A 23,134-nucleotide genomic window follows, 5' to 3' on the forward strand; every position below is an offset into this window, starting at 1 on the left:
TCTTCCTCTCCATTTTTTACTTAACTTAATTAGCAGCTAATAAAACTGTGCGGTCATGGAAGAAAGACAGCAGCGAATCTCTTTCTCTTTTTGATGTTGTGGCAGTGTAGCTCCAGTCAATCTCGCCAGCGCTTTTAGACTTCAGTCTCAGCTCGTAACTGCACAATGAAAACCACAATCACCTCAGCAGGGATCAGGATAATTACGCTGGACAAACTTTACACACACAAACACTCGAGTAGCCTACACGCACGCCACTTCCATAACCAGGGTTAAATAATCAAACACCACACACTTCAGTGATGAATAAACAAACATCTTCCACCAAAAGTTTCCACATGTGGAATACAAGCATAGAAACACATGCAGTAAATGGATTTGAATGTTTACTGAATGTAGACTATGTGATTTATGCTTGTGCAAGTTCAGTTCAATTCAGTCCTGATAGCTCTAAAATTAGGATTTACACCTGATATTTGTGACAATCACTAAATGGTAAGATATTTTAAATGCTCACCAGGGCTGCATTTACGTGATCAAAAATATAAATATTTATAATGTTACAATTTTAAATTAAAACAGCCGTTTTCTATCTGAATATATTTTCAAATGTGGACTTAATCAGCGTCATTTCTCCAGTCTTCAGTGTCACATGATCTTTCAGAAATCATTCTGATATGAGGATTTGCTGCTCAAGAGACATTTCTTATCATTATTCTTAATGTTAAAAACCGTTATGCTGCTTAATATTTTTGTGGAAACTGGGAAACTTTTTTTCAGTACTTTTTTATGAATAGAAAGTTCAAAAGAACAGCAATTATTTCAAACACAAAACTTTTGTAACAGTATAAATGCTGTCACTTTTGATTAATTCAATGCATTGTTGCTGAATAAAATATGAATTTCTTGAAGAAAAAAAATCTTACTAATGATGAGACATCTCTATAAATTTATTTTCAAGGCAATATGTGGATGCAACTTGCCGACATACAAAACAACGATTTCACGTGACAACAATTGAACATGCGACTGTTTGAAACATTCATGCTTGCATATTGCATTTAAACAAACTATTTTTTTTATTTTATGTAACTAGCTGTATACCATATATAATATGCAGTATAAACTATGCTAGTAGCCATTTTGAAACATAGCCAAACTGAAATGGCTTGACAGATGTAGACTGAGGCACTGCTCACACCTGTTATTAAGATGCGTTTTGGTCGATCAGATCACAAGTAGACGAGGCAGACACGTGTCCGTTTACACCTGGTGCACATGCAATCCCTTTCAAATGACTGTAGAGCGGTGTATCCCCTCTCCCCCTCCCCCTGACTCGAGGTTGCCAGATCGGCTGCAGGATCAGCAGGAATGTTTGTAGCTGCAGCTGTGGTAACTAGAGCAGATCTGGCAACCCGGATGCCTTGTGATTGGTCGATAGGTGGAGGGCGGAGCTTCAGGCCAAAACACAACATGTCAACATCAACATCAGTTGAGGGCTGCAAAAACATCTTTTAAATGACAATATCCTTTCCGGACTACTGTTGTCAGTGATATTGTATTTGAAATTAACATGATTTCTTAATGTCTAGTGACATATCATGGCCATTTTATGATTAATTGAAATTAATTTCTTACATACAGTTCCGTTAATTAATAATACCTAACAAATACACACATTTTAAAGATAATAATATGGTATAACAATAATTAAGAACTAGTGGTAGAGGAACTCCGAAGAAATTGGGGAGTGAACATTGTGGATGGATAATGCTGTGTTTTGTGTTGAGGATGTGTGTGTGTGTTGAGATGGAGAGGTGCCGGCAGGGCTGGACGGGCTCAAGGATCCGTGGGACTGCTCGGGTGAAGGAACCGACGGGGACGTGATGGTGGAATTGTCCGAAACGTTGTCCACTCCCACGCTCTCCTGATATAGACAGTTTCTCCTGAATTTTGCACGGGCATTCTGGAACCAAACCTGCAGAAAATAATGATGTCATGAGGATTTGACAGCGTTAGGCTAATTTACATAGTGAGGGAGGGTTAGACTGTGGCTAGACTGAACTGACTGGTGAGATTTGCCGCTTGCAGTCGGCAGAGGGGTTGAAATTGGACAAGCGGGACAATTTCTGCTTTCCAGTGTGATAGCGTTTGCGTTCTTTATCACGGATGAAGTGGATTAGATGCAATATTTGTCAGAAACACAGACGTTTTGGATGTTTTCATGTAGCAATAGATTTTCATGTAATACTTCATGTACTGCCTATACTTCTAAGCTGCTTTATTCTTGTAAATATACACTGATCAGGTCTAACATTATGACAACATTATAATGCTGGTTGTTATAGAAAGGTGTCAGAATACACAGTGCATCGCAGTTTGTTGCGTTTGTGGCTGCATAGCCGCAGACCAGTCAGGGTGCCCATGCTGACCCCTGTCCACTGCCGAAAGTGCCAACAGTGGGCACGTGAGCATCAGAACTGGACCATAGAGTAATGGAAGAAGGTGGCCTGGTCTGATGAATCACGTTTTCTTTTACATCACATGGATGACTGGTTGTGTGTGTTTCACTTCCCTGGGGAACACATGGCACCAGGATGCACTATGAGAAAACGACAACCCGTTCTGCAGGGAAACCTTGTGTCCTGCCATCAATGTGAATGCTACTTTGAAACGTACCACCTACCTAAGCATTGTTGCAGACCATGTATTGTACCCCCTTTCATGATAACAGTATTCCCAGGTGGCTGTAGCAGGATAATGGTCTTTCAGCAGGAAAATGTGCCGTGCCACAAAGCAAAAATGATTCAGCAATGGTTTGAGAAGCACAATGAGTTTGAGGTGTTGACTTGGCCTCCAAATCCCCCAGATCTCAATCCAATCGAGCATCTGTGGGATGTGCTGAACAAACAAGTCTGATCCGTGGAGGCCCCAACTCGCAATTTACAGGACTTAAATGATCTACTGCTAACGTCTTGATTCCAGATACCACAGCACACCTTCAGGGGTCTAGTGGAGTTCATGCCTTGACGGGTCTGGGCTGTTTTGGCAGCAAAAGAGGGACTACCACAATATTAGAAAGATGGTCATAATGTTATGTATGGTTGGTGTACAGTACCTGTATGTACAAGAATAAGGTTCAACATAACCTACACTATTAAAATGCAAATAAAGTTCATAACATTAAGATTAGAAATAACTTTTTACACAAGGGGGTTTTCTCAATGTTGCAATTTCTGGTTCCTCAAAGAACCTTTTAGTCAACTGTTATTAAGATAAAAAAAAAATCTTGGTGTGAAGAACATTATAATAATCTAAACTACTATAAAGAACGTTTTGTTCAATGGAAAGTTTCTATGGATATTAAAGGTTCTTCATAGAACCATCAATGCCAATAAAAACGTCATTTTTAGTGAAATCAACGTTAGCAGCAAATCTGGCCGATCGTGAAAGAGTTGTGTCATCATCAGAGCTCATGCAGCCGCTTTGGAGAAGCTGCGCATGAACCATCCGACTGCTGTCGAATCACTCTCGTGCTACTTTGATGCCGTAGGTCACAGACGTGTGGTTGGCACTGTCTCGAGTTGGACAAAATTTCGAACCAGCATACACTGCTTCATGTCAGATGCTGTGGAATGTGTCCACCATGGATATAAATACAATGGGTAATTGTGACTCTTTATCTCACAAACCTGACTACTTTTCCTCACACCTGCAACATTATATTGCATATTTCTGAGGGAAAAAAGTCAGAATTGCTAAGAAAAACTCAAAATTACGAGAAACAATTCAAAATTAGAAAAATACAACTTTTTGAATGAATACATTTTGAATTTATTATTCACTATTTAGACACAATTCCTCCTTTTTTAAAGGTGCACTATGCAACTTTTCGTCCATTAGAGGGCGCCTATTCAAAACAAATGCGTAGTTTGATGCCGCAAAGTTTGAGCGCAGCATCTTGGGACATGTGGTTTTCACCTCACAGCCGGTGGAAAATACGACTCGGGCCGAAATCACGTTCATGCATGTGGTTATTAACGTTACTGTAGTGTAAAGCAGACTAAGACCGAGTGTTGAGGAGCTGAGCACGGCTGCTGGAGCGATTGTTACACAAATACCCGCCTCGCAAGCACCGGGACTTTTATTATGACGGGACGGGACACCTGTCCCGTGTCCATAATCAACATTGATTATAGTAATGTAGCTCTGTTTATCATATTAGATACATTTGAGTGTGTTTAAAATGATGTTATGACGTTACTCCATGCGTTCACTTGTTCACACTGCTAAGAGTAAAGCGCTCCTGCCAAATAAAACCCGAAACCGAGGGTAACGCAGATATGACACAATTGACAGGTGACTTCCTCAGACGCTATAGTGAAACGTCCTGGGTCCTTGGTTAAAAGAGCAATTTTCTCACAATTTACAAATAGTTGGAAACATTTGGGATGTTGTAGGTACTCAACTGAACAAACTATATAACACTGGCCTGGTGGTTTTTGGATATTTTACTGCAAAAATACTATATAGTGCACCTTTAATTACTCCAAGTTTATATCGTTCACATGGCTTTTACATTCAACAACATCATAATGAATAAGTAATAGGCTATTTTCTACCCTGGTTTTTAGCCTCTCTCATGGAAAGCTCGTTTTTATGGCCGAATTGGAGACTTGGAAGTAAACGCTGACTGCTATGCTTGTATAACAGTTTTGCATATTATAATGATCTTCGGCTCCCCCATCAGTACATGTGGGAATTGTTTTGAAAAACGTGTAAAAACGACAACCGGAATGATTCGTCCACAGGACTAGCAAAATTTCTTTATCAAACAAACACAATGATTTTTTTTCTCATCCACCCACAATTAATTGGAATGGTATTTTTTATTACTTGGCCTGCCCGATCGGTGGATATAACCGCAAACCAACTATGCATCACTAACAAGCCAAGTACATGCATAAGCAAAACTTCACTGCAGACAAATCAGCATGTTCAGAAGTTCCACAATTGTATTTTTCCAAGTCGAGAGTGAACAACGCACACCAAGAGAGAAATGTTATTTCACTATTTAAGATATATATATTAAGCCCATCTGCAGGCCGGTGATACATTTTGCTAGCCCGAATGGAAAACACATTAACGTTACATTAACATTACAATTCTGAGGAAAAAAGTCAGAATGGAAAGGTTTTTTTCCTCCCAATTATAAATTAATAATTCTCATTCTGACTTTTTTCTCAGATATAAACTAAACTTAACTTAAAAAAATGGAATTGTGACTTTTTATCTCACAATTCTGACTTTTGTTCTCGCAATTGTTATATCATGAAGTCCGAATTGTGAGAAGTAAACTTTATTAACTTTATTAGTAACTTAGAAAGTCAAGAGAAAAAATGCTTTAAAGATAGATAAGATAAAATAAAAGGGAAATTAACTTTTTAATTTTTTTTTATTCCATGGCCAAAACAAGGTTCCATAAATGCCATTCGGTCTGTGCATGAAGTCTGAACACCCTTTGTTTTTATGAAAACAAGAAAATTGGACTGTCTGCGCACAAAGAAGTCACATGATTCGTGACCTAGAAATAGTGCTGAATCTCAGATATTTCTTAATCCTTTTTCTTAACATTTATTTGTTTCAAAATGTTACATTCCTTTTTTAAAGCCCCATTTTCAACGTGGTCTCAGACTTTAGGACCCCACTGTGTATCTAACTCAAACAGAGGTCATTTCTGTTTTTCTGACCTGGAGCACACGTTTGGTGAGGCCGGTTTTCTGGGAGAGCTCTTTGAGGTCTTTGGCATCTGGATTGTGGTTGTGGGTGAAGAAGGACTGCATGCTCCGCAGCTGGTGATGCTTGAAAGACGTTCTCATGCGTTTGGACTTTTGACAGCTTACTCTCTCCGACAGGTCCACACCCATATCGCTCACATCTAGAGCACATGTACACGGTTAACCATGCTTGATATGACTCACTGAAACAATAGCAAACACTGTCTTCTCATATTAATCTTCTGCACACATTAACTTCAGCGCAAAGACATTCCACAACTATACCAATTTACGACATTTTTTTATGTTTTGTGTAGAACATGATTTACTGGCCAATTTATAATGTTTATAGTAATAACTATTAATGTTTAATCATTTTAAATTGTATTTATATTAAAATAACAATTACATTTTATTTTAAATTATATTTGTTTGTGTATTTTTGTAGTGCTGACACATATTGTTCGATATGAACTATTACCATTTTTATTTTGTTACTTAATTCCAAAATTGAATATACCGGTACACTATTGTTCAAAATTTCGGAATAAAAAGTTTCTTATGCTCAAGGCTGCATTTATTTTATTGCACAAAATTTATTAAACAGCAACTGTTTTCAACATTTAATAATAATAATAATATGAACCATTATTTATATCTGAGCAGCAAATTAGCATATTAGAATGATTTCTAAAGGATCATGTGACATTAAAGACTGGAATAATAATGATAAAGTCAGTGCAAGGAACTGATTTTTTTAAGAAGTACAGCATTTTCATTATTCAAAAAACACAATGTAAAGGCTAATGTTTTATCTATTTGAGGAGCTGTGAAGAGTGTCAAATACCGCCTGTGTATAGCACTTTGGCCAAATGTATTAAACAACAGGAAAAACTGAGCGCACACATAGCTACAATAAACTTTGTATCCAGTAACTTTATGAAAATATTAATTCTGTCAAATTGATTAATCGCATGTAAATTTACATTTTTTGTTTACAACATGATATATAATATTAATATAATATTTTATACATGCACACACATATTTTTGTATACATACATACTGTGTATATATGTGTGTACTGTGTATATGTATAAACATATACACTCCTCTAAAGGATTATTAGGAACACCATACTAATAATGTTTTTGACCCCCTTTCACCTTCAGAACTGCCTTAATTCTACGTGGCATTGATTCAACAAGGTGCTGAAAGCATTCTTTAGAAATCTTGGCCCATATTGGTAGGATAGCATCTTTCAGTTGATGGAGATTTGTGGGATGCACATCCAGGGCACGAAGCTCCCGTTCCACCACATCTCAAAGATGCTCTATTGGGTTGAGATCTGGTGACTGAGGGGGCCATTTTAGTACAGTGAACTCATTGTCATGTTCAAGAAACCAATTTGAAATGATTCGAGCTTTGTGACATGGTGCATTATCCTGCTGGAAGTAGCCATCAGAGGATGGGTACATGGTGGTCATAAAGGGATGGACATGGTCAGAAACAATGTTTAGGCAGGCCGTGGCATTTAAACAATGCCCAATTGGCACTAAGGGGCCTAAAGTGTTCCAAGAAAACATTCCCCACACCATTACACCACCACCACCAGCCTGCACAGTGGTATGATGGATCCATGTTCTCATTCTGTTTATGCCAAATTTGGACTCTACCATCTGAATGTTTCAACAGAAATCGAGACTCATCAGACCAGGCAACATTTTTCCAGTCTTCAACAGTCCAATTTTGCTGAGCTCGTGCAAATTGTAGCCTCTTATTTTTCTATTTGTAGTGGAGATGAGCGGTACCCGGTGGGGTCTTCTGCTGTTGTAGCCCATCCGCCTCAAGGTTGTGTGTTTTGTGGCTTCACAAATGCTTTGCTGCATACCTCGGTTGTAAGGAGTGGTTATTTCAGTCAAAGTTGCTCTTCTATCAGCTTAAATCAATCGGTCCATTCTCCTCTGACCTCTAGCATCAACAAGGCATTTTCGCCCACAGGACTGCCGCATACTGGATGTTTTTCCCTTTTCACATCATTCTTTGTAAACCCTAGAAATGGTTGTGTGTGAAAATCCCAGTAACTGAGCAGATTGTGAAATACTCAGACCGGCCCATCTGGCACCAACAACCATGCCACGCTCAAAATTGCTTAAATCACCTTTCTTTCCCATTCTGACATTCAGTTTGGAGTTCAGGAGATTGTCTTGACCAGGACCACACCCCTAAATGCATTGAAGCAACTGCCATATGATTGGTTGATTAGATAATTGCATTAATGAGAAATTGAACAGGTGTTCCTAATAATCCTTTGGGTGAGTGTGTGTGTGTATATATATATATATATATATGTATGTGTGTGTGTGTGTTTGTGTTTGCATAACATATTAGACTAAGTTAGATTACTAGCGCTTAATCACATCCAAAATAAAAATTTGTGTTTACATAATATGTGTATATACTGTTCTTTATAATTATGTATATATAAATACACAGTCATACATGTGTATATATATATATATATACAAATTAAAACACACACATTATGTAAAAAAAAACCTTTTATGTTAGATGCGATTTAATCAATTTGCAAGCACTAGATATAAAATTATCCTACAATTATGCCAATATCTAAAATGCATTACCTGAATTATAAGTGCCATGGTCAGTTGCATCAAAATGTTTCCTCTTCCGGGCCCGTCCTTTGCGCACAGGGGTCCCTTCATTGTGTGTGCTGCTCTCAGAGTTCAGCTCTACTGGAGACACGTCTGAATAATACACATCCTTATGGTATTCTCTCTGTAGCATCATCTCGAAATGTACCCGGCAGTACACTGACGTCTCTCTCATCCCAAAGTGATCTCCAGTGAACAGCACTTTATCGCAGGTGGCACAGGAAAAACAGCTCAAGTGGTACACCAGATCCCTGGCGCGCATCACTGTGTCTGCAGCAGAGATTCCCAGGTGACACCGCGCACATCTTTGTGAGGAAAACCTGCTACTTAAGAAAATACATCATTGTTGGTTTTATTAAGAAGCTTCTCACAAGTGTGAACTGTGAAAACGCAGGACAGGGGTGTTGGGGCAAGTTGTCACCGAACAATGGTTTGGTATTTAGCATAGATGTTTTTTGTATTTTGTTGATTCATGAAAATTTGTTTTTATAATTAGGCTATCTTATAAAATAATTTTTAAGACGTTGTAGACTTTTTAGAGGGTTCTGCAGGTTTTAGGAATTTTATGACCTGACTTTTTAAAGAGTACATAACATTGTCTCTGCCAAGCTTATAAGCATTTTGAAAAGTGTGGACATGGCCAATGTCCTCATATTTCACCCTCTCCTTGTAATACATGTGTCATTCCCATGTCATTATACACATTTTTGTCCTCATATGTCATAAAAACATGCCCCCCCCCCACACACACACTCACACACAATACATCATTATTCCTCGATAACATTTGATTCATATGTATTTCAGTGGCGATTGCCAACAAAACACACATTTGATGCAGTTTCACTCCCCGCCTGCGGTTTCGACTCATGACTCTTATAAAATTAACAAACACACACACACACTTGCAGAACTCTGCTACTGCTCCACAAAAACAAATGCATCCACCGTTTCCTTAATGCTGGGTTATTTGGGAAGCTAAATAAGGTTATCTGAGTTATCTGAGTTGCTAGGCAACGTGGGGGAGAGGACGCGGGCGTTGTCTGTTCGCCACTTCTCCACCAACAAATTATGTTGCTGTACTATTAGATTTAGATTTTATTTTATTTTATTATGTTTGTGACTAGTCTAACAGTCAGAGCTACAATTGGGACTGTTGCTGATTGCTGGCAGCCACTGAGTGGACGTTGTTCGTCGTTTTGCCGTTCTTCACCGCTTCTCTGATGTTTATGTTTGAATTGTTGCGGTTGGTTCTGGTTTGAAGGACATTTAATGTTGCTCGCTGCGGCTGCTCTTTCTTCTGGGTGTCAGCTGGTCACTGGCGGTCTTTCTCGGGCTTGAGCTGCAGGGTGGCTGAAGTTTGCACCGGGTCAGCGTCATCAGCGTCCGGTGTGATGTTGGGATGTTCCGCTTCTCGGCTGCGCCGCTGTTCTATCTTGCATTGCGGCCGGCTTGGACTTCTGCGTCGACCCCGGTGTGTCCACAGAAGTGCCCGGAAAACTTTATCTGCCTCCTGCATGGTGCTGCGGCGATCCCCATCGTCTGAATCGTCATGAAGACCCATCATCTGGTCTTCAGCTGTCATGCCTCGACGACGTCATCAGGACACTGCCGCTGGGAGAAATGTAAAACATGGAGTGGACTACAGCGTGCTGCGGAGCTTACAGAGACTTCCACCATCAGCTCGGATTCTGTTCAGTGTTCTGTGTTGGTTGATTGTTTGTAGTATTCTATATTTTTACTTGTTAATAATATTTTTGTTATTTTTTTTCTCCCTTTGTTGCATTTTGAGATTCTTCGGAATGAAAAGTGCATTATAAATAAAATCTATTATTAATTATTATTATTATTATTATCTTTCCCTCATAACCAAAAACACACTTCTTTAGTGGCATTGTTGATTGCGTGGTCTAAAAAACGTTCTTGCTCTCGCTCTCACTCTGGTTGATGTGGCACATGCTCATCCGGGAACACTGCCCATTCAAGGATACTTGGAAAAAAACGTTCTGAAACGAAGGAGCGAATTTTACACAGAAATACTCTGTCTGATTAAAACAAGAGCAGATATCAGCAATAGAAAAATATATTTAGCCTAATTCAAAGGCAAGTTTTTATGTCTTCTTTTTAAAGCACAATATCACTTCAGTTTGATACATTTTTAAAGATTTAATTTTGCATTTGCATCTCAAGTAAATGTATCTTGATTTAACTTGGTTTAGATATGTCTACGGAAAAACAGGACAAATATAGGCTACTGAGGAAGATATTCATTTATTATTTATTTTTGCAATGAATGCAACATAATTTAAGGCCATTTACGATTTTTTTTTGCTCCGATTTAAGACGTTTTTAATGCCTTAGTTTGAGTAAGAAGACTTTTTTAAGACCTGCAGAAACCCAGTTTCTTAAACTGTAAATAATTTCATGTATGGAATAGCCTACTATAGCAGTTCTTCTCAAATAAGTACATTGCAGGTTATGTAAAAACATGACGTAACATGTTAACTATGTTCAGCTAGTAGGCTAATACATTTATTTTACCTGTAATAGTCCTCCTTACAGTAAATGTCTCCGTGTTTACTGAAGCACGTGAGCTCTGACTCCAGGTCAGCGTGGCACGCGCTACATTTCAAACAGCGCTCGTGCCAGCGTCTGTCTGCCGCGAGCAGGTAGAAGCGATCCGAGATCAGCGCGCCGCAGCCCGCGCACACAGGTGACTCACAGCCATGGTCCTGGAACACCATTTACCATCGTTATCAAACATACTCAATCTCATTGGTTACAGGGTGCGAACTACGGGGGAGCTAGGGGGAGCTCGGCTCCCCTAAATAAGACATGGGCTCCCCTGAAAACGTGATTTGAGAAATTTTGGGGGGTCTCAAAAATATTGACACCGTGTTATTTTGAGGTGCAATTTCAGTTTTCTGTAATGTGATCATCGTGGATTATTATATGTAAAATTGCTAAAAATATATAATTAATTCATGCATGACGGCAATTTAAATCTAATTCACTTCCATAAAGATAGCTATTCATGCTGTTCTTGTCATGACCATCAAGGTGTGGTGGCGCTGCGGTGCAAATTCCACTCATGTTTAGTACATGTCAACGCTAAGATTCGTAGAAAAAACTAAAACGAATATCCACTTCTTGATCTTGGATTTCTGGAAGAACAGCAAAGGAAGCTGACCCCATGCCTCTGTGGTCGATTCTGTGATAAGGCATGTTATTCCCAATTATGTGTTGTGGCTGGGTTGATATAGGTCTGCGCGACTATCGATGTCCTAATAAGACTAACGTTAATTAAATGGAGGAATTATGGTATTCTTCTGTATGACGAGTAACTTCAACCGTTCATGTGAACTCAAAGACAGCCGGATGCTTTGTTTATAGACTATTTGTGGGCTTTTTGACCTATCAATTCTTGTTTTTTCTTCCTTCATTAAAATCAAAGATGTTCTTTAATGATTGTAAATTGTATATTAAGAGTCTCCGCAATGCATTAAGCAATAGATTGACCCGTTCACCAGTGTGTGAAGGAATATACACGTCTTCTCTTCCACGCGCGCACCCCCCCCCCCCCCCCCCCACACACACACACCCGAAAAGTGGGCTCCCCCAAAGGCCACGATATAGTTCGAACACTGCTCGTCATACAGAAGAATACCATAATTCCTCCATTTAATTAACGTTAGTCTTATTAGGACATCGATAGTCGCGCAGACCTATATCAACCCAGCCACAACACATAATTGGGAATAACATGCCTTATCACAGAATCGACCACAGAGGCATGGGGTCAGCTTCCTTTGCTGTTCTTCCAGAAATCCAAGATCAAGAAGTGGATATTCGTTTTAGTTTTTTCTACGAATCTTAGCGTTGACATGTACTAAACATGAGTGGAATTTGCACCGCAGCGCCACCACACCTTGATGGTCATGACAAGAACAGCATGAATAGCTATCTTTATGGAAGTGAATTAGATTTAAATTGCCGTCATGCATGAATTAATTATATATTTTTAGCAATTTTACATATAATAATCCACGATGATCACATTACAGAAAACTGAAATTGCACCTCAAAATAACACGGTGTCAATATTTTTGAGACCCCCCAAAATTTCTCAAATCACGTTTTCAGGGGAGCCCATGTCTTATTTAGGGGAGCCGAGCTCCCCCTAGCTCCCCCGTAGTTCGCACCCTGATGACGAGTAACTTCAACCGTTCATGTGAACTCAAAGACAGCCGGATGCTTTGTTTATAGACTATTTGTGGGCTTTTTGACCTATCAATTCTTGTTTTTTCTTCCTTCATTAAAATCAAAGATGTTCTTTAATGATTGTAAATTGTATATTAAGAGTCTCCGCAATGCATTAAGCAATAGATTGACCCGTTCACCAGTGTGTGAAGGAATATACACGTCTTCTCTTCCACGCGCGCACCCCCCCCCCCCCCACACACACACACACCCGAAAAGTGGGCTCCCCCAAAGGCCACGATATAGTTCGAACACTGGTTCAGATACAAGAATATTTTGAGTTTCTATTTATGAAACCAATTTCCTTCATTGTATCAACTCAAATTTTTAATGTCAATAAAATCAAAATTTGAAGGCAACTAGGTTACTTACTTTTTTAACATTATTTTTTTTACAGTGTACAAACATTTAATAATAATGAATTTTATTTTAAAATTCCATGGTCACTTTTCATATTAATGAATAGTCTATTGACTTCTTTTACAAAACCACAAACAATGCTCTAGGTTACTATTCAATAAAATAGAAATCTACTTCATATTCTAACATAAAAATGAACAGGTTTAATAAACTCAAAATCATTATTTAACATGATTAAATCAACTGAATCTTGCTCAATTCACACATATTTCCTTATTTAACTTTTTTTTTTCATTGCTGCAAACTGCTAAAACAATTTTAAAAGTTGTATTAATTTATGCATCGTAAGAGAATAAAATGAATTGCTTACTGATTCATTGTTTTCCATGTTGATAGTAGCAGCTGATAGCTCTTCTCCTGCGGACATTTTACTTCCTTTGAGTGGGAAATGAAGAGATGTCTCCAAAGATGAGGTTATCCACGCGCTCGAGGATGTTCTGTCTCTCTAATCTATATCTATATCTCTAATCTTTTTAAATATAGCTTGTCCAAGACTAATTTAAAAATCACAATGTAAATAATCTGCAAGCAGAAACTTTGTTTGCAATAACAGATTCCCGAATCCAATGAGGAGTTCCAGCCAGGTTGAAGCTGCGGGTGGTCACCTGTGCGCGTGCATGTCTTCATCAATAATAGGCTACCCCGGTCATGGAAGTCGTCTCTAATTGTAGCCTCGTCCGTTTCCATTCGGTAAGAGCGGACGGGGTGTAGTTGCATGCGCGCAGTCTCAGGGTGTGTGAGGACCTGTCGACTTAAACAGACTTTTGAATAAGGCTACTCCGCGCGCGCTTGGAGACAGCAGCAGCAGCTTTTGTTATCATTGTCTCTCCGCGTGCACCTCATAGGCATGGATCCTGAATCATGTTAATACTAAATCAACCTGACTGGTTATAATGAACGTAATTTTGGGAGTCAATTAGCCTATGTAGAAATAATTTCGCGTTAATGTGTGATGCTTGTATTCTATTCTATTCTATTCTATTCTATTCTATTCTATTCTATTCTATTCTATTCTATTCTATTCTATTGTCATACAGCAAACTCTAACTATAAAATGTAGCCTACATGCAGTGCATCCCCATGTAATATATAATTTCCCTAATTGCAAAATCACTAATCATCTAGAAATAGGCTGTCATCCAATCAGAGCAAGCCTAATGAGTTACTTTTATTGTGGAAAAGCCTAATGGAGATTTTGGATACATATTATTATTAGCCTATTGTTTTTTATTATCATTATTTTTTTGCAGGCATGATTTCTTAAACGTTTCACAACATTCAGAAACAATGCTATGAATGTTAGGCTATATGGGTAGTTGGATATGCTAAATATCCTTTATCTTAGGATGCTAATATTTGTGCTTATGAGAAGTCTAAAGAAAGAAAGAACAATGCCACAACACTACCAGCAACATGAAGTTTGAAGTTTATTTCACAGCTCCGTATGGGAACACCATCAGAAAAATACCACTGTAGGATACATTCATAAAGTGTACCACAGTAGTTTTAGACTCCGAGGCGGTCATTGCCTTCCTAACAACAAAAACATCCGCACTGACCATCTGTCACACAGCTGTAACAGTTGTTATTGCAATTCATTGTTGCAATGCCCAGGCATCATACTACACTCCCTTCTGTGTCAGGCGACTCGTACGTCACGGCTGTGTGGGAAATGTAGTTCGGCGTTCTGTCTACTGACAACCGCAGACACGCCCAGAAAACTACATCTCCCACAATTCACCGAGGCCGTAGTACCGTGATCCGCGCGTGGATACCATGGCGTTCCTGTGCAGTATGTGACGGGGATAACGGGAAATATAACTCCGACAGCGGGTTATTGTCACATAATTCTGAGGAAAGGATTGGATTTGAATAAAGGATACAATGGGCTCTCGTATCAAGTAAGCGTCAATGTCTCTCCCCCCTTCCGTGTGACATACAGTGTTGTTATAAATGCGAGTTCTGACCTCCCTAAAAGGCCTGTTTAGACTTGTTGCGACAGAGAGAGTCTTTGGTTTGTGGATTTGGGTGTTTGTTTAGTTATTTGTATACTTAACTTAGCACTTAATTATGTTTTCATCTGTTATATTACCTGGAGGGTTGTGTATTTTTACAGTACTGGAGAGACGCATACAGTCCACGAGACTGATCATTGTTTACATGTCCTACTGGAATGAATTAATGCCAATTTTGTTATGTTAATAAGAAATCATTTTCACAGCGTGATAAAATAAATACATATCTATATCAAATAAAGCAGAAACATGCATTTAAACGGAGGTTTTGGAGTCTATTACATTGTTTCCATCTCAGTGACGCTTACTTGCTTTGGTAATTCAATGCATTTTATGAATAAGACATGATGTAGAGCAGACAGTGCCTTGCTGTGCTACCATACTGTTTTTCAGGGTTTAAAATCGGCCCATGATAAGACTGTTTTGCAAACAGCATGAAGGACAGAACAGTCAGATGTAAACATTTTTGCTAACTTAAAAGCTTCACTTGTGCAGTCACTTGATGGAAAAAGCATTCATTCATTAATTTTGTGAAGTTTGTTGGTCTTTCTCTTCATATGTTGATAGTAGAGAGGTATTCAATATCATATTAAACAATAATATCTAGATAAAACATATTAAGCATATTTTGATGTATGTTGAGTCTACTACTATATTTACTCCATCTTCTGACCACATTTTAATTTGAATCATTTCATAAAGTGGTTTCTGCAATACCTGTGTTAGTTTCATTTCAATTTTTTTGTGGTCTAGGTTTGTTGACTTTTAGGAACTTATTCATTTGAATTTCTAATTATCTTAAAATATTATTTTGTGGTTTCTATGATGTTAGTCAAATAAGATCATCATCTTTTCTCTAAGCCTACTTTCTGTAATTTGGTGAACATGACCATATTCATCTAACTTTGACCTCACATCAGGTCATGGTCCCACATGCCATTTTTTTAACTCTAAAACAAGAGCTATTTTTTATTATATTTTGTAGGTTGACATTTATATAGGTCCAAATATAAATGAATATTAAAACTACTAGTAAAATGTTTTTGCTATGTTGCAGAAAGTGTAAACCAACTTTCAAATCAACTGTACTTATTGGATTCAAAAAGGGAATTTGTTGTAATATCTCTAGAATGCTGTTGATTTTCTTTTAAAAGCCTTGTTTAATCTTCACATTCCTTAGAGTGTAATCATATTTGACCTCTGACCCTTCCTGTGCTATTTATGTTTTAGGGAGAGCCCCGGGTCAACCTTTGAGGTGTACATGGAGGTGGTGCATTCTGGGACGGCTGGCTCTGGTGAGTCCTCAGTAATATAATATACTTCAGACAATTCATGTCGCCCACACATGCTGTACTTCCTCAGAATGACTGGTTGTTTTTCTTTTTAAGCAGAATTCTCTGTATCTAGTAAGGAAGAGCCAGATAAGAACATGTTGTTCCACATATGATAAGCGTGGTTCAATGAGTGAATCTTAAAAAAACAATTTGAAAATGAACTAAGTGTAACTTGCATAATTTTCTGTTTTGTGATTATGAATGCAGTCAAAGGACTGCTGAGTGATGTAGTGCATTGGGAGTGTGTGTGGGTTCAAGCACTTAAAGGTGCACTATGTAGCATTTTTGCAGTAAAATATCAAAAAACCACTAGGCCAGTGTTATATAGTTTGTTCAGTGGCTTTCTTACAATATCCCAAATGTTTCCAACTATTTGTAAATTGTGAGAAAATTGCTATTTTAACCAAGGAGCTGGGACGTGTGAGCATAGTGTCTGAGGGAGTCGCCTGTCAAATTGCGTAATATCTGTTACCCTCGATTTCCGGTTAGAATCGGTATTTGGCAGAAATGCTTTACTTTTAGCAGTGTACATCAAGTGTCATAGCAGCCGCTGAACAAACGCATAACGTATAAACTCGCATAACGAGTAACGTCATAACATCATTTTAAACACACTTAAATGTATCTATTATGATAAACAGAGCTGCGTTACCTCCTACTTGTGACCTGAAAAGTGGAAATGGCGTCGGCAACTCTGTCCCATCATAGTAAAAGACCCGGTGCTCGCGAGCCATGTGTTTTGGGCATCAATCGCTCCAGCGGCCTTACTCAGCTCCTCAACACTCGGTCCTGCTCTGCTTCATACTACAGTAACGTTAATAATCACATTTATGAACATGATTTGTGCCCGATTTCTATCCCGATTCTTTTCCACCGGCTGTGAGGTGAAGACCACATGTCCCAAGATGCTGCACTCAAACTTGACAATCAAACTACACCTTTGTTTTGAATAGGCGACCTTTAGCGGACGGAAAAGTTTTTTAAAGTCAGCTTTAAATGAACAAAAGATACTAGAGTATATTATGAGTCCACTAGGGCAGCCTTTCTCAAAGTGGGTGCCGCGGCACACTGGGGTGCCCCCTGACTGTGTCAGGGGTGCCGCCAAAAAATTACGTAGGCTAAAAAAAAAAAAAATCTGGCATTTCATATATAAAATATATTTGAATTTATATAAATACATTCTTCTTCTTTGTATCCCTTTCGCACGTACGATCACACATTCACACATGTGATTAGAACGGTCAGTGCATCACGTTCATTCAAATGTGCTTTCGCGTTGGCTTGCACTGAGCCAGAGACAGGCGCGCTCAGAGCTGTCATATATCACAACTTTTCAGTGTTTTCAGCCACATAATGTTTATTTTGGGTTTCATACATATACGTACTAAAAAAACAATACATTTAGAGTTTGTAAAATACACAATGATGAAAAATGAAGAGGCAATAATAATCCTTTCCATTATAATTAGTTTTATTCATATCAGATACACATTGTGTAAGTAACTTTAAAGTTTACTCTATTCTTCTCCCAGTTCACCTGCCACTTACTTTTATGTATTTTGGGAGAAGTGGATGAATTCACGTCTTGTAAATCCAACAGATCCGATTTTCTGAACTGCGCCTGCGGCGGTGATGGCGGCGCCCATCGTGCATAAAGTTACAGCTCAACTAACGCGATCGTTATAAAGGTGTTTAAACAACAAAACACTTCCACTTGAATATATTTGACAATCGGAATATCAGATATTTCATGCCTTATCTAACAAATTTGTGAACATTTTGAATAAAAAAGGAAAAATGACATAAAAGCAGATCATCATTCATTCAGCTCTGTTGTTGCTGCGGTGTGTCACATGACAAGCAATGACGCGTCACCATGGAAACCATAAAGTGACACATTAATAACGGTCCCTTTGAAAAACTCACGCTGGGGGGTCAGCCAGAATGTTTTACATTTGCGTGTGAAAGGGTTAAACATATGAGCGGATTAATAAAATTGTAAATTAATTTTAGATAATTATATATATATATAAAATTAACCATAAAAATCCGTCTCACATCAACTGTCATGACGTCCACCGGGGTCGCGTGACTGTGCAGTTGTTTGATGACTGGGCTACATTGTTTTATAATTTAACCGCGAAAATACATTTGATTTCACAAAGAGCAAGAAACAAGCAACAGCAGCATGGATCGTTTTTTAAAAAGAAAAGCCCCACAAGGACAGTTTTTACTTTGAAATGGAGTATTATGCTCTGTTCATTACTGTCCGGTCTAAATAAACAGGACATTTGCATTTAAATTTGGGTTATGCAGTGTTTTTAAAATATATTTTAAACTGGGGTGCCTTGAAATATTATGCACTTTTGAAAGGTGCCCTGACTGAAAAAAGTTTGAGAAAGGCTGCACTAGGAAACCTGTTTACGAGAAGATGCTATGGTGAGCCCTTCTGAAGAAGAACCAGTCACTGATTATAAAGTTAATGAGGTTGATATAATTAAATTTTTAAACATATCTTTAGTAGCAAGTAAACAAATACACTCAACTAATTATTATTAGGAACACCATACTAATACTGTGTTTGACCCCCTTTCGCCTTCAGAACTGCCTTAACTTAACGGCCTTCTATGTGGCATTGATTCAAGAAGGTGCTGAAAGCATTTGTTAGAAATGTTGGCCCACATTGATAGGATAGCATTTTTCAGTTGATGGAGATTTGTGGGATGCACATCCAGGGCACGAAGCTCCCGTTCCACCACATCCCAAAGATGCTCTATTGGGGTGAGATCTGGTGACTGTGGGGGCCATTTTAGTGCAATGAACTTAATTTGAAATGATTCGAGCTTTGTGACATGGTGCATTATTCTGCTGGAAGTAGCCATCAGAGGATGGGTACATGGTGGTCATAAAGGGATGGACATGGTCAGAAACAATGCTCAGGTAGGCCCATTTAAACGATGCCCAATCGGCACTAAGGGGCCTAAAGTGTGCCAAGAAAACTTCCCCCACACCATTACACCACCACCACCAGCCTGCACAGTGGTAACGAAGCATGATGGATCCATGTTCTCATTCTGTTTACGCCAAAATCCTGATTTCAACCATCTGAATGTCTAAACAGAAATCAAGACTCATCAGACCAGGCAACATTTTTCCAGTCTTCAACTGTCCAATTTTGGTGAGCTTGTGCAAATTGTAGCCTCTTTTTCCTATTTGTAGTGGAGATGAGTGGTACCCGGTGGGGTCTTCTGCTGTTGTAGCCCATCCGCCTCAAGGTTGTGCGTGTTGCGGCTTCACAGATGCTTTCCTGCATTCCTCGGTTGTAATGAGTGGTTATTTCAGTCAAAGTTGCTCTTCTATCAGCTTGAATCAGTCGGCCCATTCTCCTCTGACCTCTAGCATCAACAAGGCATTTTCGCCCTCAGGACTGCCGCATACTGGATGTTTTTCCCTTTTCACACCATTCTTTGTAATTTCCTAGAAATGGCTGTGCGTGAAAATCCCAGTAATTGAGGAGATTGTGAAATACTCTAGGGATGCACCGATCCGATACTCAGGGTCGGTATCGCCTGATCCGCCATTATTTGCCGGATCGGGTATCGGACAGACAGGACCGATCCAAATTCGATACTGTGCGCATAATATTCTGTGTTATTGTTAAGCCCCAGTGCCCCACAAAAGGCACAAAAACATAATAAAGCATCAACGATTCGTGCACTATATTATAAGTGTTCTGGAGCCATTCCATGGTTTAACGTGAGTACAGATTCATTTTTAAATCATTAAATTCAAGTTCCCTCCACTGCGGCGGCTCAGTCATTCTCCATTCAGTTTTCAAACTGTTTTGCGTTCGATTACGACAGTCAATATGATGAAACTCTCTCCAGGATGATTTATTGTTTCTGTTATTATGTTTGATCTGTAAATAACGCTCTAGTTTCTCAAAAAATGACTTTATCTTTCTGGCGTTAATTGCTGTAAATCGTGTTACTTTCTACCGGGTGTCTACAACGCTGGACTAGAGATTGTATTGTTCTTCACACACAGTAACTGAAATGTTAAACTGTTAAAATAAACGGCTTATAAAAATACTGCATAAATACACTACGCATCTATATCTTGTTTTGAACTTATCAAAGCATATGGAGGCACGGAGCGCGGCGCGCTGTAAGAATGTGACTCCGTGTTGCTTCAAGCGCATCATCCTGCGCACGGGATGTGCATATGCACTTTGTGCCACTCTATATTATAATGCTTTTGCGCTATGAAAGCCTTATTAATAGCCTTTCTTTTTCTGCTCTATCTATAATATGTTGCTGCCTCATTAAAAAGATGCACTATACATTTATATATACTTAGTATATATTAGGCCCTATTTCTATAAATATATTTACTTGTTTTTCATGATTTTGTGTAACATTTTACCAGATTTACAGCTACACTTATTCACTTTTGTGGTTTCCTTTATTTTTTCCCCACTAAATGTTTAGATTTTATACAATTATTGTGCACTCGTGATTTTGCAACTTTTGCTGCTGAATTATTCACTAATCTAATTTATTCACCATCTATAGTATTAGGCTATTTTTTGTCATAGATTGTGATTTTATATATTTTTTTTTTTGTTGTTTTTCTATATAATGAAGTCTGTACTTAGTTGATTGTGTTTAACTCACAAAAAAAGAGTGATTTTCAATTTAACACACTAAGGTTTAGAAATTCTACATAGAATTTTTAAACAAAAATGCATTGGTATCGGATCGGTTTAGTATCGGTATCGACCGATACTCAGAATGTTTAATATCGGATCAGATTGATTCTGAAAAAATGGTATCGGTGCATCTCTAATTCCTGTTTAGTTCTGGCCATACAACAACGACTTTCCCAAGTAGTCATATTATATCTTACCAAAAGTCCACCATAATAAAGTCCATGGACATGCACAGGCTTAAAGGGTTATTTCACCCAAAAATGAAAATTCTTCTATTAATTACTCACTGTCATGTCATTCCATACCCGTATGATCTTTGTTCAGAAAGGTAACATTGTTAAAGTAGTCTTTGTGACTCCAGTGGTTCAACCTTAATGTTATGAAGTAATGAGAGAATACTTTTTGTGTGCAAAATCAAAGACTTTATTCAATAATTTATTCTCATGTGTCAGACTCCTACACTGTTGACATCCTTACAATGCTGCGCTTATGTCTTAATGCCGGCTTATTATTGGAAGAAATTATTGAAAAAGGTCACTTCATAACGTTGCATGCATTTTTTTTACACTTGTTGCCATGGAAGGGATTGGAACACCTGAATTCAATGATTTGGAGGGGTCCCAATAATTTTGGCAATAATGTACCTGCAGGTCAGGGGGTGTCAATTAATTATTATTAGGGGCCAAGCACCGAAGGTGCGGAGGCACCTATTGAAATCGTTAGTGTTCCTATTATTAGGGGCCAAGCACCGAAGGTGCGGAGGCACCTATTGAAATCGTTAGTGTTCCTATTATTATTATTCTGCTTCTTCTTCTTCTTCTTCTTCTTCCGCCATAGGAGTCTCTGGCAGCCCATAGAACCGTATGGTAAAAAGTTGTGAAATTTGGCACACTCATAGAGGCCAGTCTGAGCTGTCACTATAGCAAATTTGGTGCCTCTAACTCAATCCCTCTAGCGCCACCACCTGTCCAAAGTTTCACTCATATTTATGCTTATAACTTTTGACCCCTAAGGGCTAGAAACAAAATTCTTTTTTCATCGGATTCCTTGGCTCAAGCCGATTCGATTTCACCCTATGATGTCATTTTCCGGTATGCAAATTTTCCCGCCATTTTGAATTTTCTGAAAAACCTACTTTTTCGAACTCCTCCTAGGCCGTTGCTCCGATTTTCACGAAAATTGAAACAGATCATCTTCAGAGCATGTTGACAAAAAGTTATGGAATTCAAGTTGATTCGTCCAATCGTTTTCAATAAACGCACAAACAAATTTTACGTGGAGGTTGCAAAAACACACTAAAGGCTATATCTCCGCAACGCTTTATCGTATTCAAACCAACCTTGGTACATGTCATCACAAGCATGACTTGAAGCAACATGCAGCGTTTCGGCGCAGCGCCACCTACCTGTCCGGAGATACGAAAAATGCCTATTTTGGCTTATAACTTCTGAACCGTTTATCCAAAAATCATAAAATTGGTCTCATTAGATTCAGGGCGTCATGCCGAGTCGACTGATATCCAATTTTACCATGTCGGCCATTTTGGATGTCGGCCATTTTGAATTATGTGCAAAAATGCTGTATTTTATGAACGCATGAACAGATTGTTATGAAACTTGGTATGGGTCATCACCACGATGCCCTGAAGTAGCCTGAGAAGTTTCGAAACAGCGCCACCTAGTGGAGAATTTTTTTTTTCAAACGCTTATAACTTTGGGTGTGGTTGACATATTTTGATGGGAGTGTGTTTTTTGGTCTCCTGAATCCTTGCCGACTCCAACGATACCAGACTTGCCAGGTTTCGGCATATGGTTTGCGCAGAGTTGTAATTTAGTGCTTAAAAAACATTTGCTGATATCTTCGAAACCGCTAGTCCGATCGAGACGAAACCAGCCTCAGAAGTTCGAAAACATAGGTCGATAGCTATACGCTAATGCCCAAA

At 38.6% G+C, this 23,134-nt stretch overlaps 2 protein-coding genes across 5 annotated transcripts in view; one reads left to right on the forward strand and one right to left on the reverse strand.

The window, feature by feature from the left end:
• Positions 1-1,717: 1,717 nt before the first annotated feature.
• lhx2a (LIM homeobox 2a) lies at positions 1,718-11,082 on the reverse strand. The gene is made up of 4 exons (XM_067424631.1): positions 10,994-11,082; positions 8,423-8,775; positions 5,751-5,938; positions 1,718-1,978 (listed from the first exon to the last, which is right to left on the reverse strand). Exons 2-4 carry the CDS (start codon positions 8,712-8,714, stop codon positions 1,718-1,720), a joined length of 741 nt encoding a protein of 246 aa, XP_067280732.1. The 5' UTR covers positions 8,715-8,775; positions 10,994-11,082.
• A 3,810-nt stretch (positions 11,083-14,892) lies between these two features.
• Positions 14,893-23,134, forward strand: part of dennd1a (DENN/MADD domain containing 1A) — a 41,865-nt gene continuing 33,623 nt past the window's right edge. For all 4 annotated transcript variants that reach the window (XM_067424482.1, XM_067424484.1, XM_067424483.1 and 1 more), the window contains exons 1-2: positions 14,893-15,033; positions 16,378-16,442. In XM_067424482.1, coding sequence (XP_067280583.1) covers positions 15,017-15,033; positions 16,378-16,442 — 82 coding nt within the window. In that variant the 5' untranslated portion in view covers positions 14,893-15,016. The remainder of the gene's footprint in view (positions 15,034-16,377; positions 16,443-23,134) is intronic.

The sequence above is a fragment of the Pseudorasbora parva genome, chromosome 18 (genome assembly GCF_024679245.1).
Source record: "Pseudorasbora parva isolate DD20220531a chromosome 18, ASM2467924v1, whole genome shotgun sequence".
Lineage (NCBI taxonomy): Eukaryota > Metazoa > Chordata > Actinopteri > Cypriniformes > Gobionidae > Pseudorasbora > Pseudorasbora parva.

What these genes read in the sequence shown, in the direction of transcription:
- lhx2a (XM_067424631.1), bottom strand. Translation starts at nt 8,714, where the DNA reads ATGCGCGCCAGGGATCTGGTGTACCACTTGAGCTGTTTTTCCTGTGCC. An exon ending in CCATGGCACTTATAATTCAG is followed by an intron (nt 5,939 to 8,422) that starts GTAATGCATTTT and finishes CATGTGCTCTAG; the next exon opens with ATGTGAGCGATATGGGTGTG. An exon ending in TCACCAAACGTGTGCTCCAG is followed by an intron (nt 1,979 to 5,750) that starts GTCAGAAAAACA and finishes TATTTTCTGCAG; the next exon opens with GTTTGGTTCCAGAATGCCCG.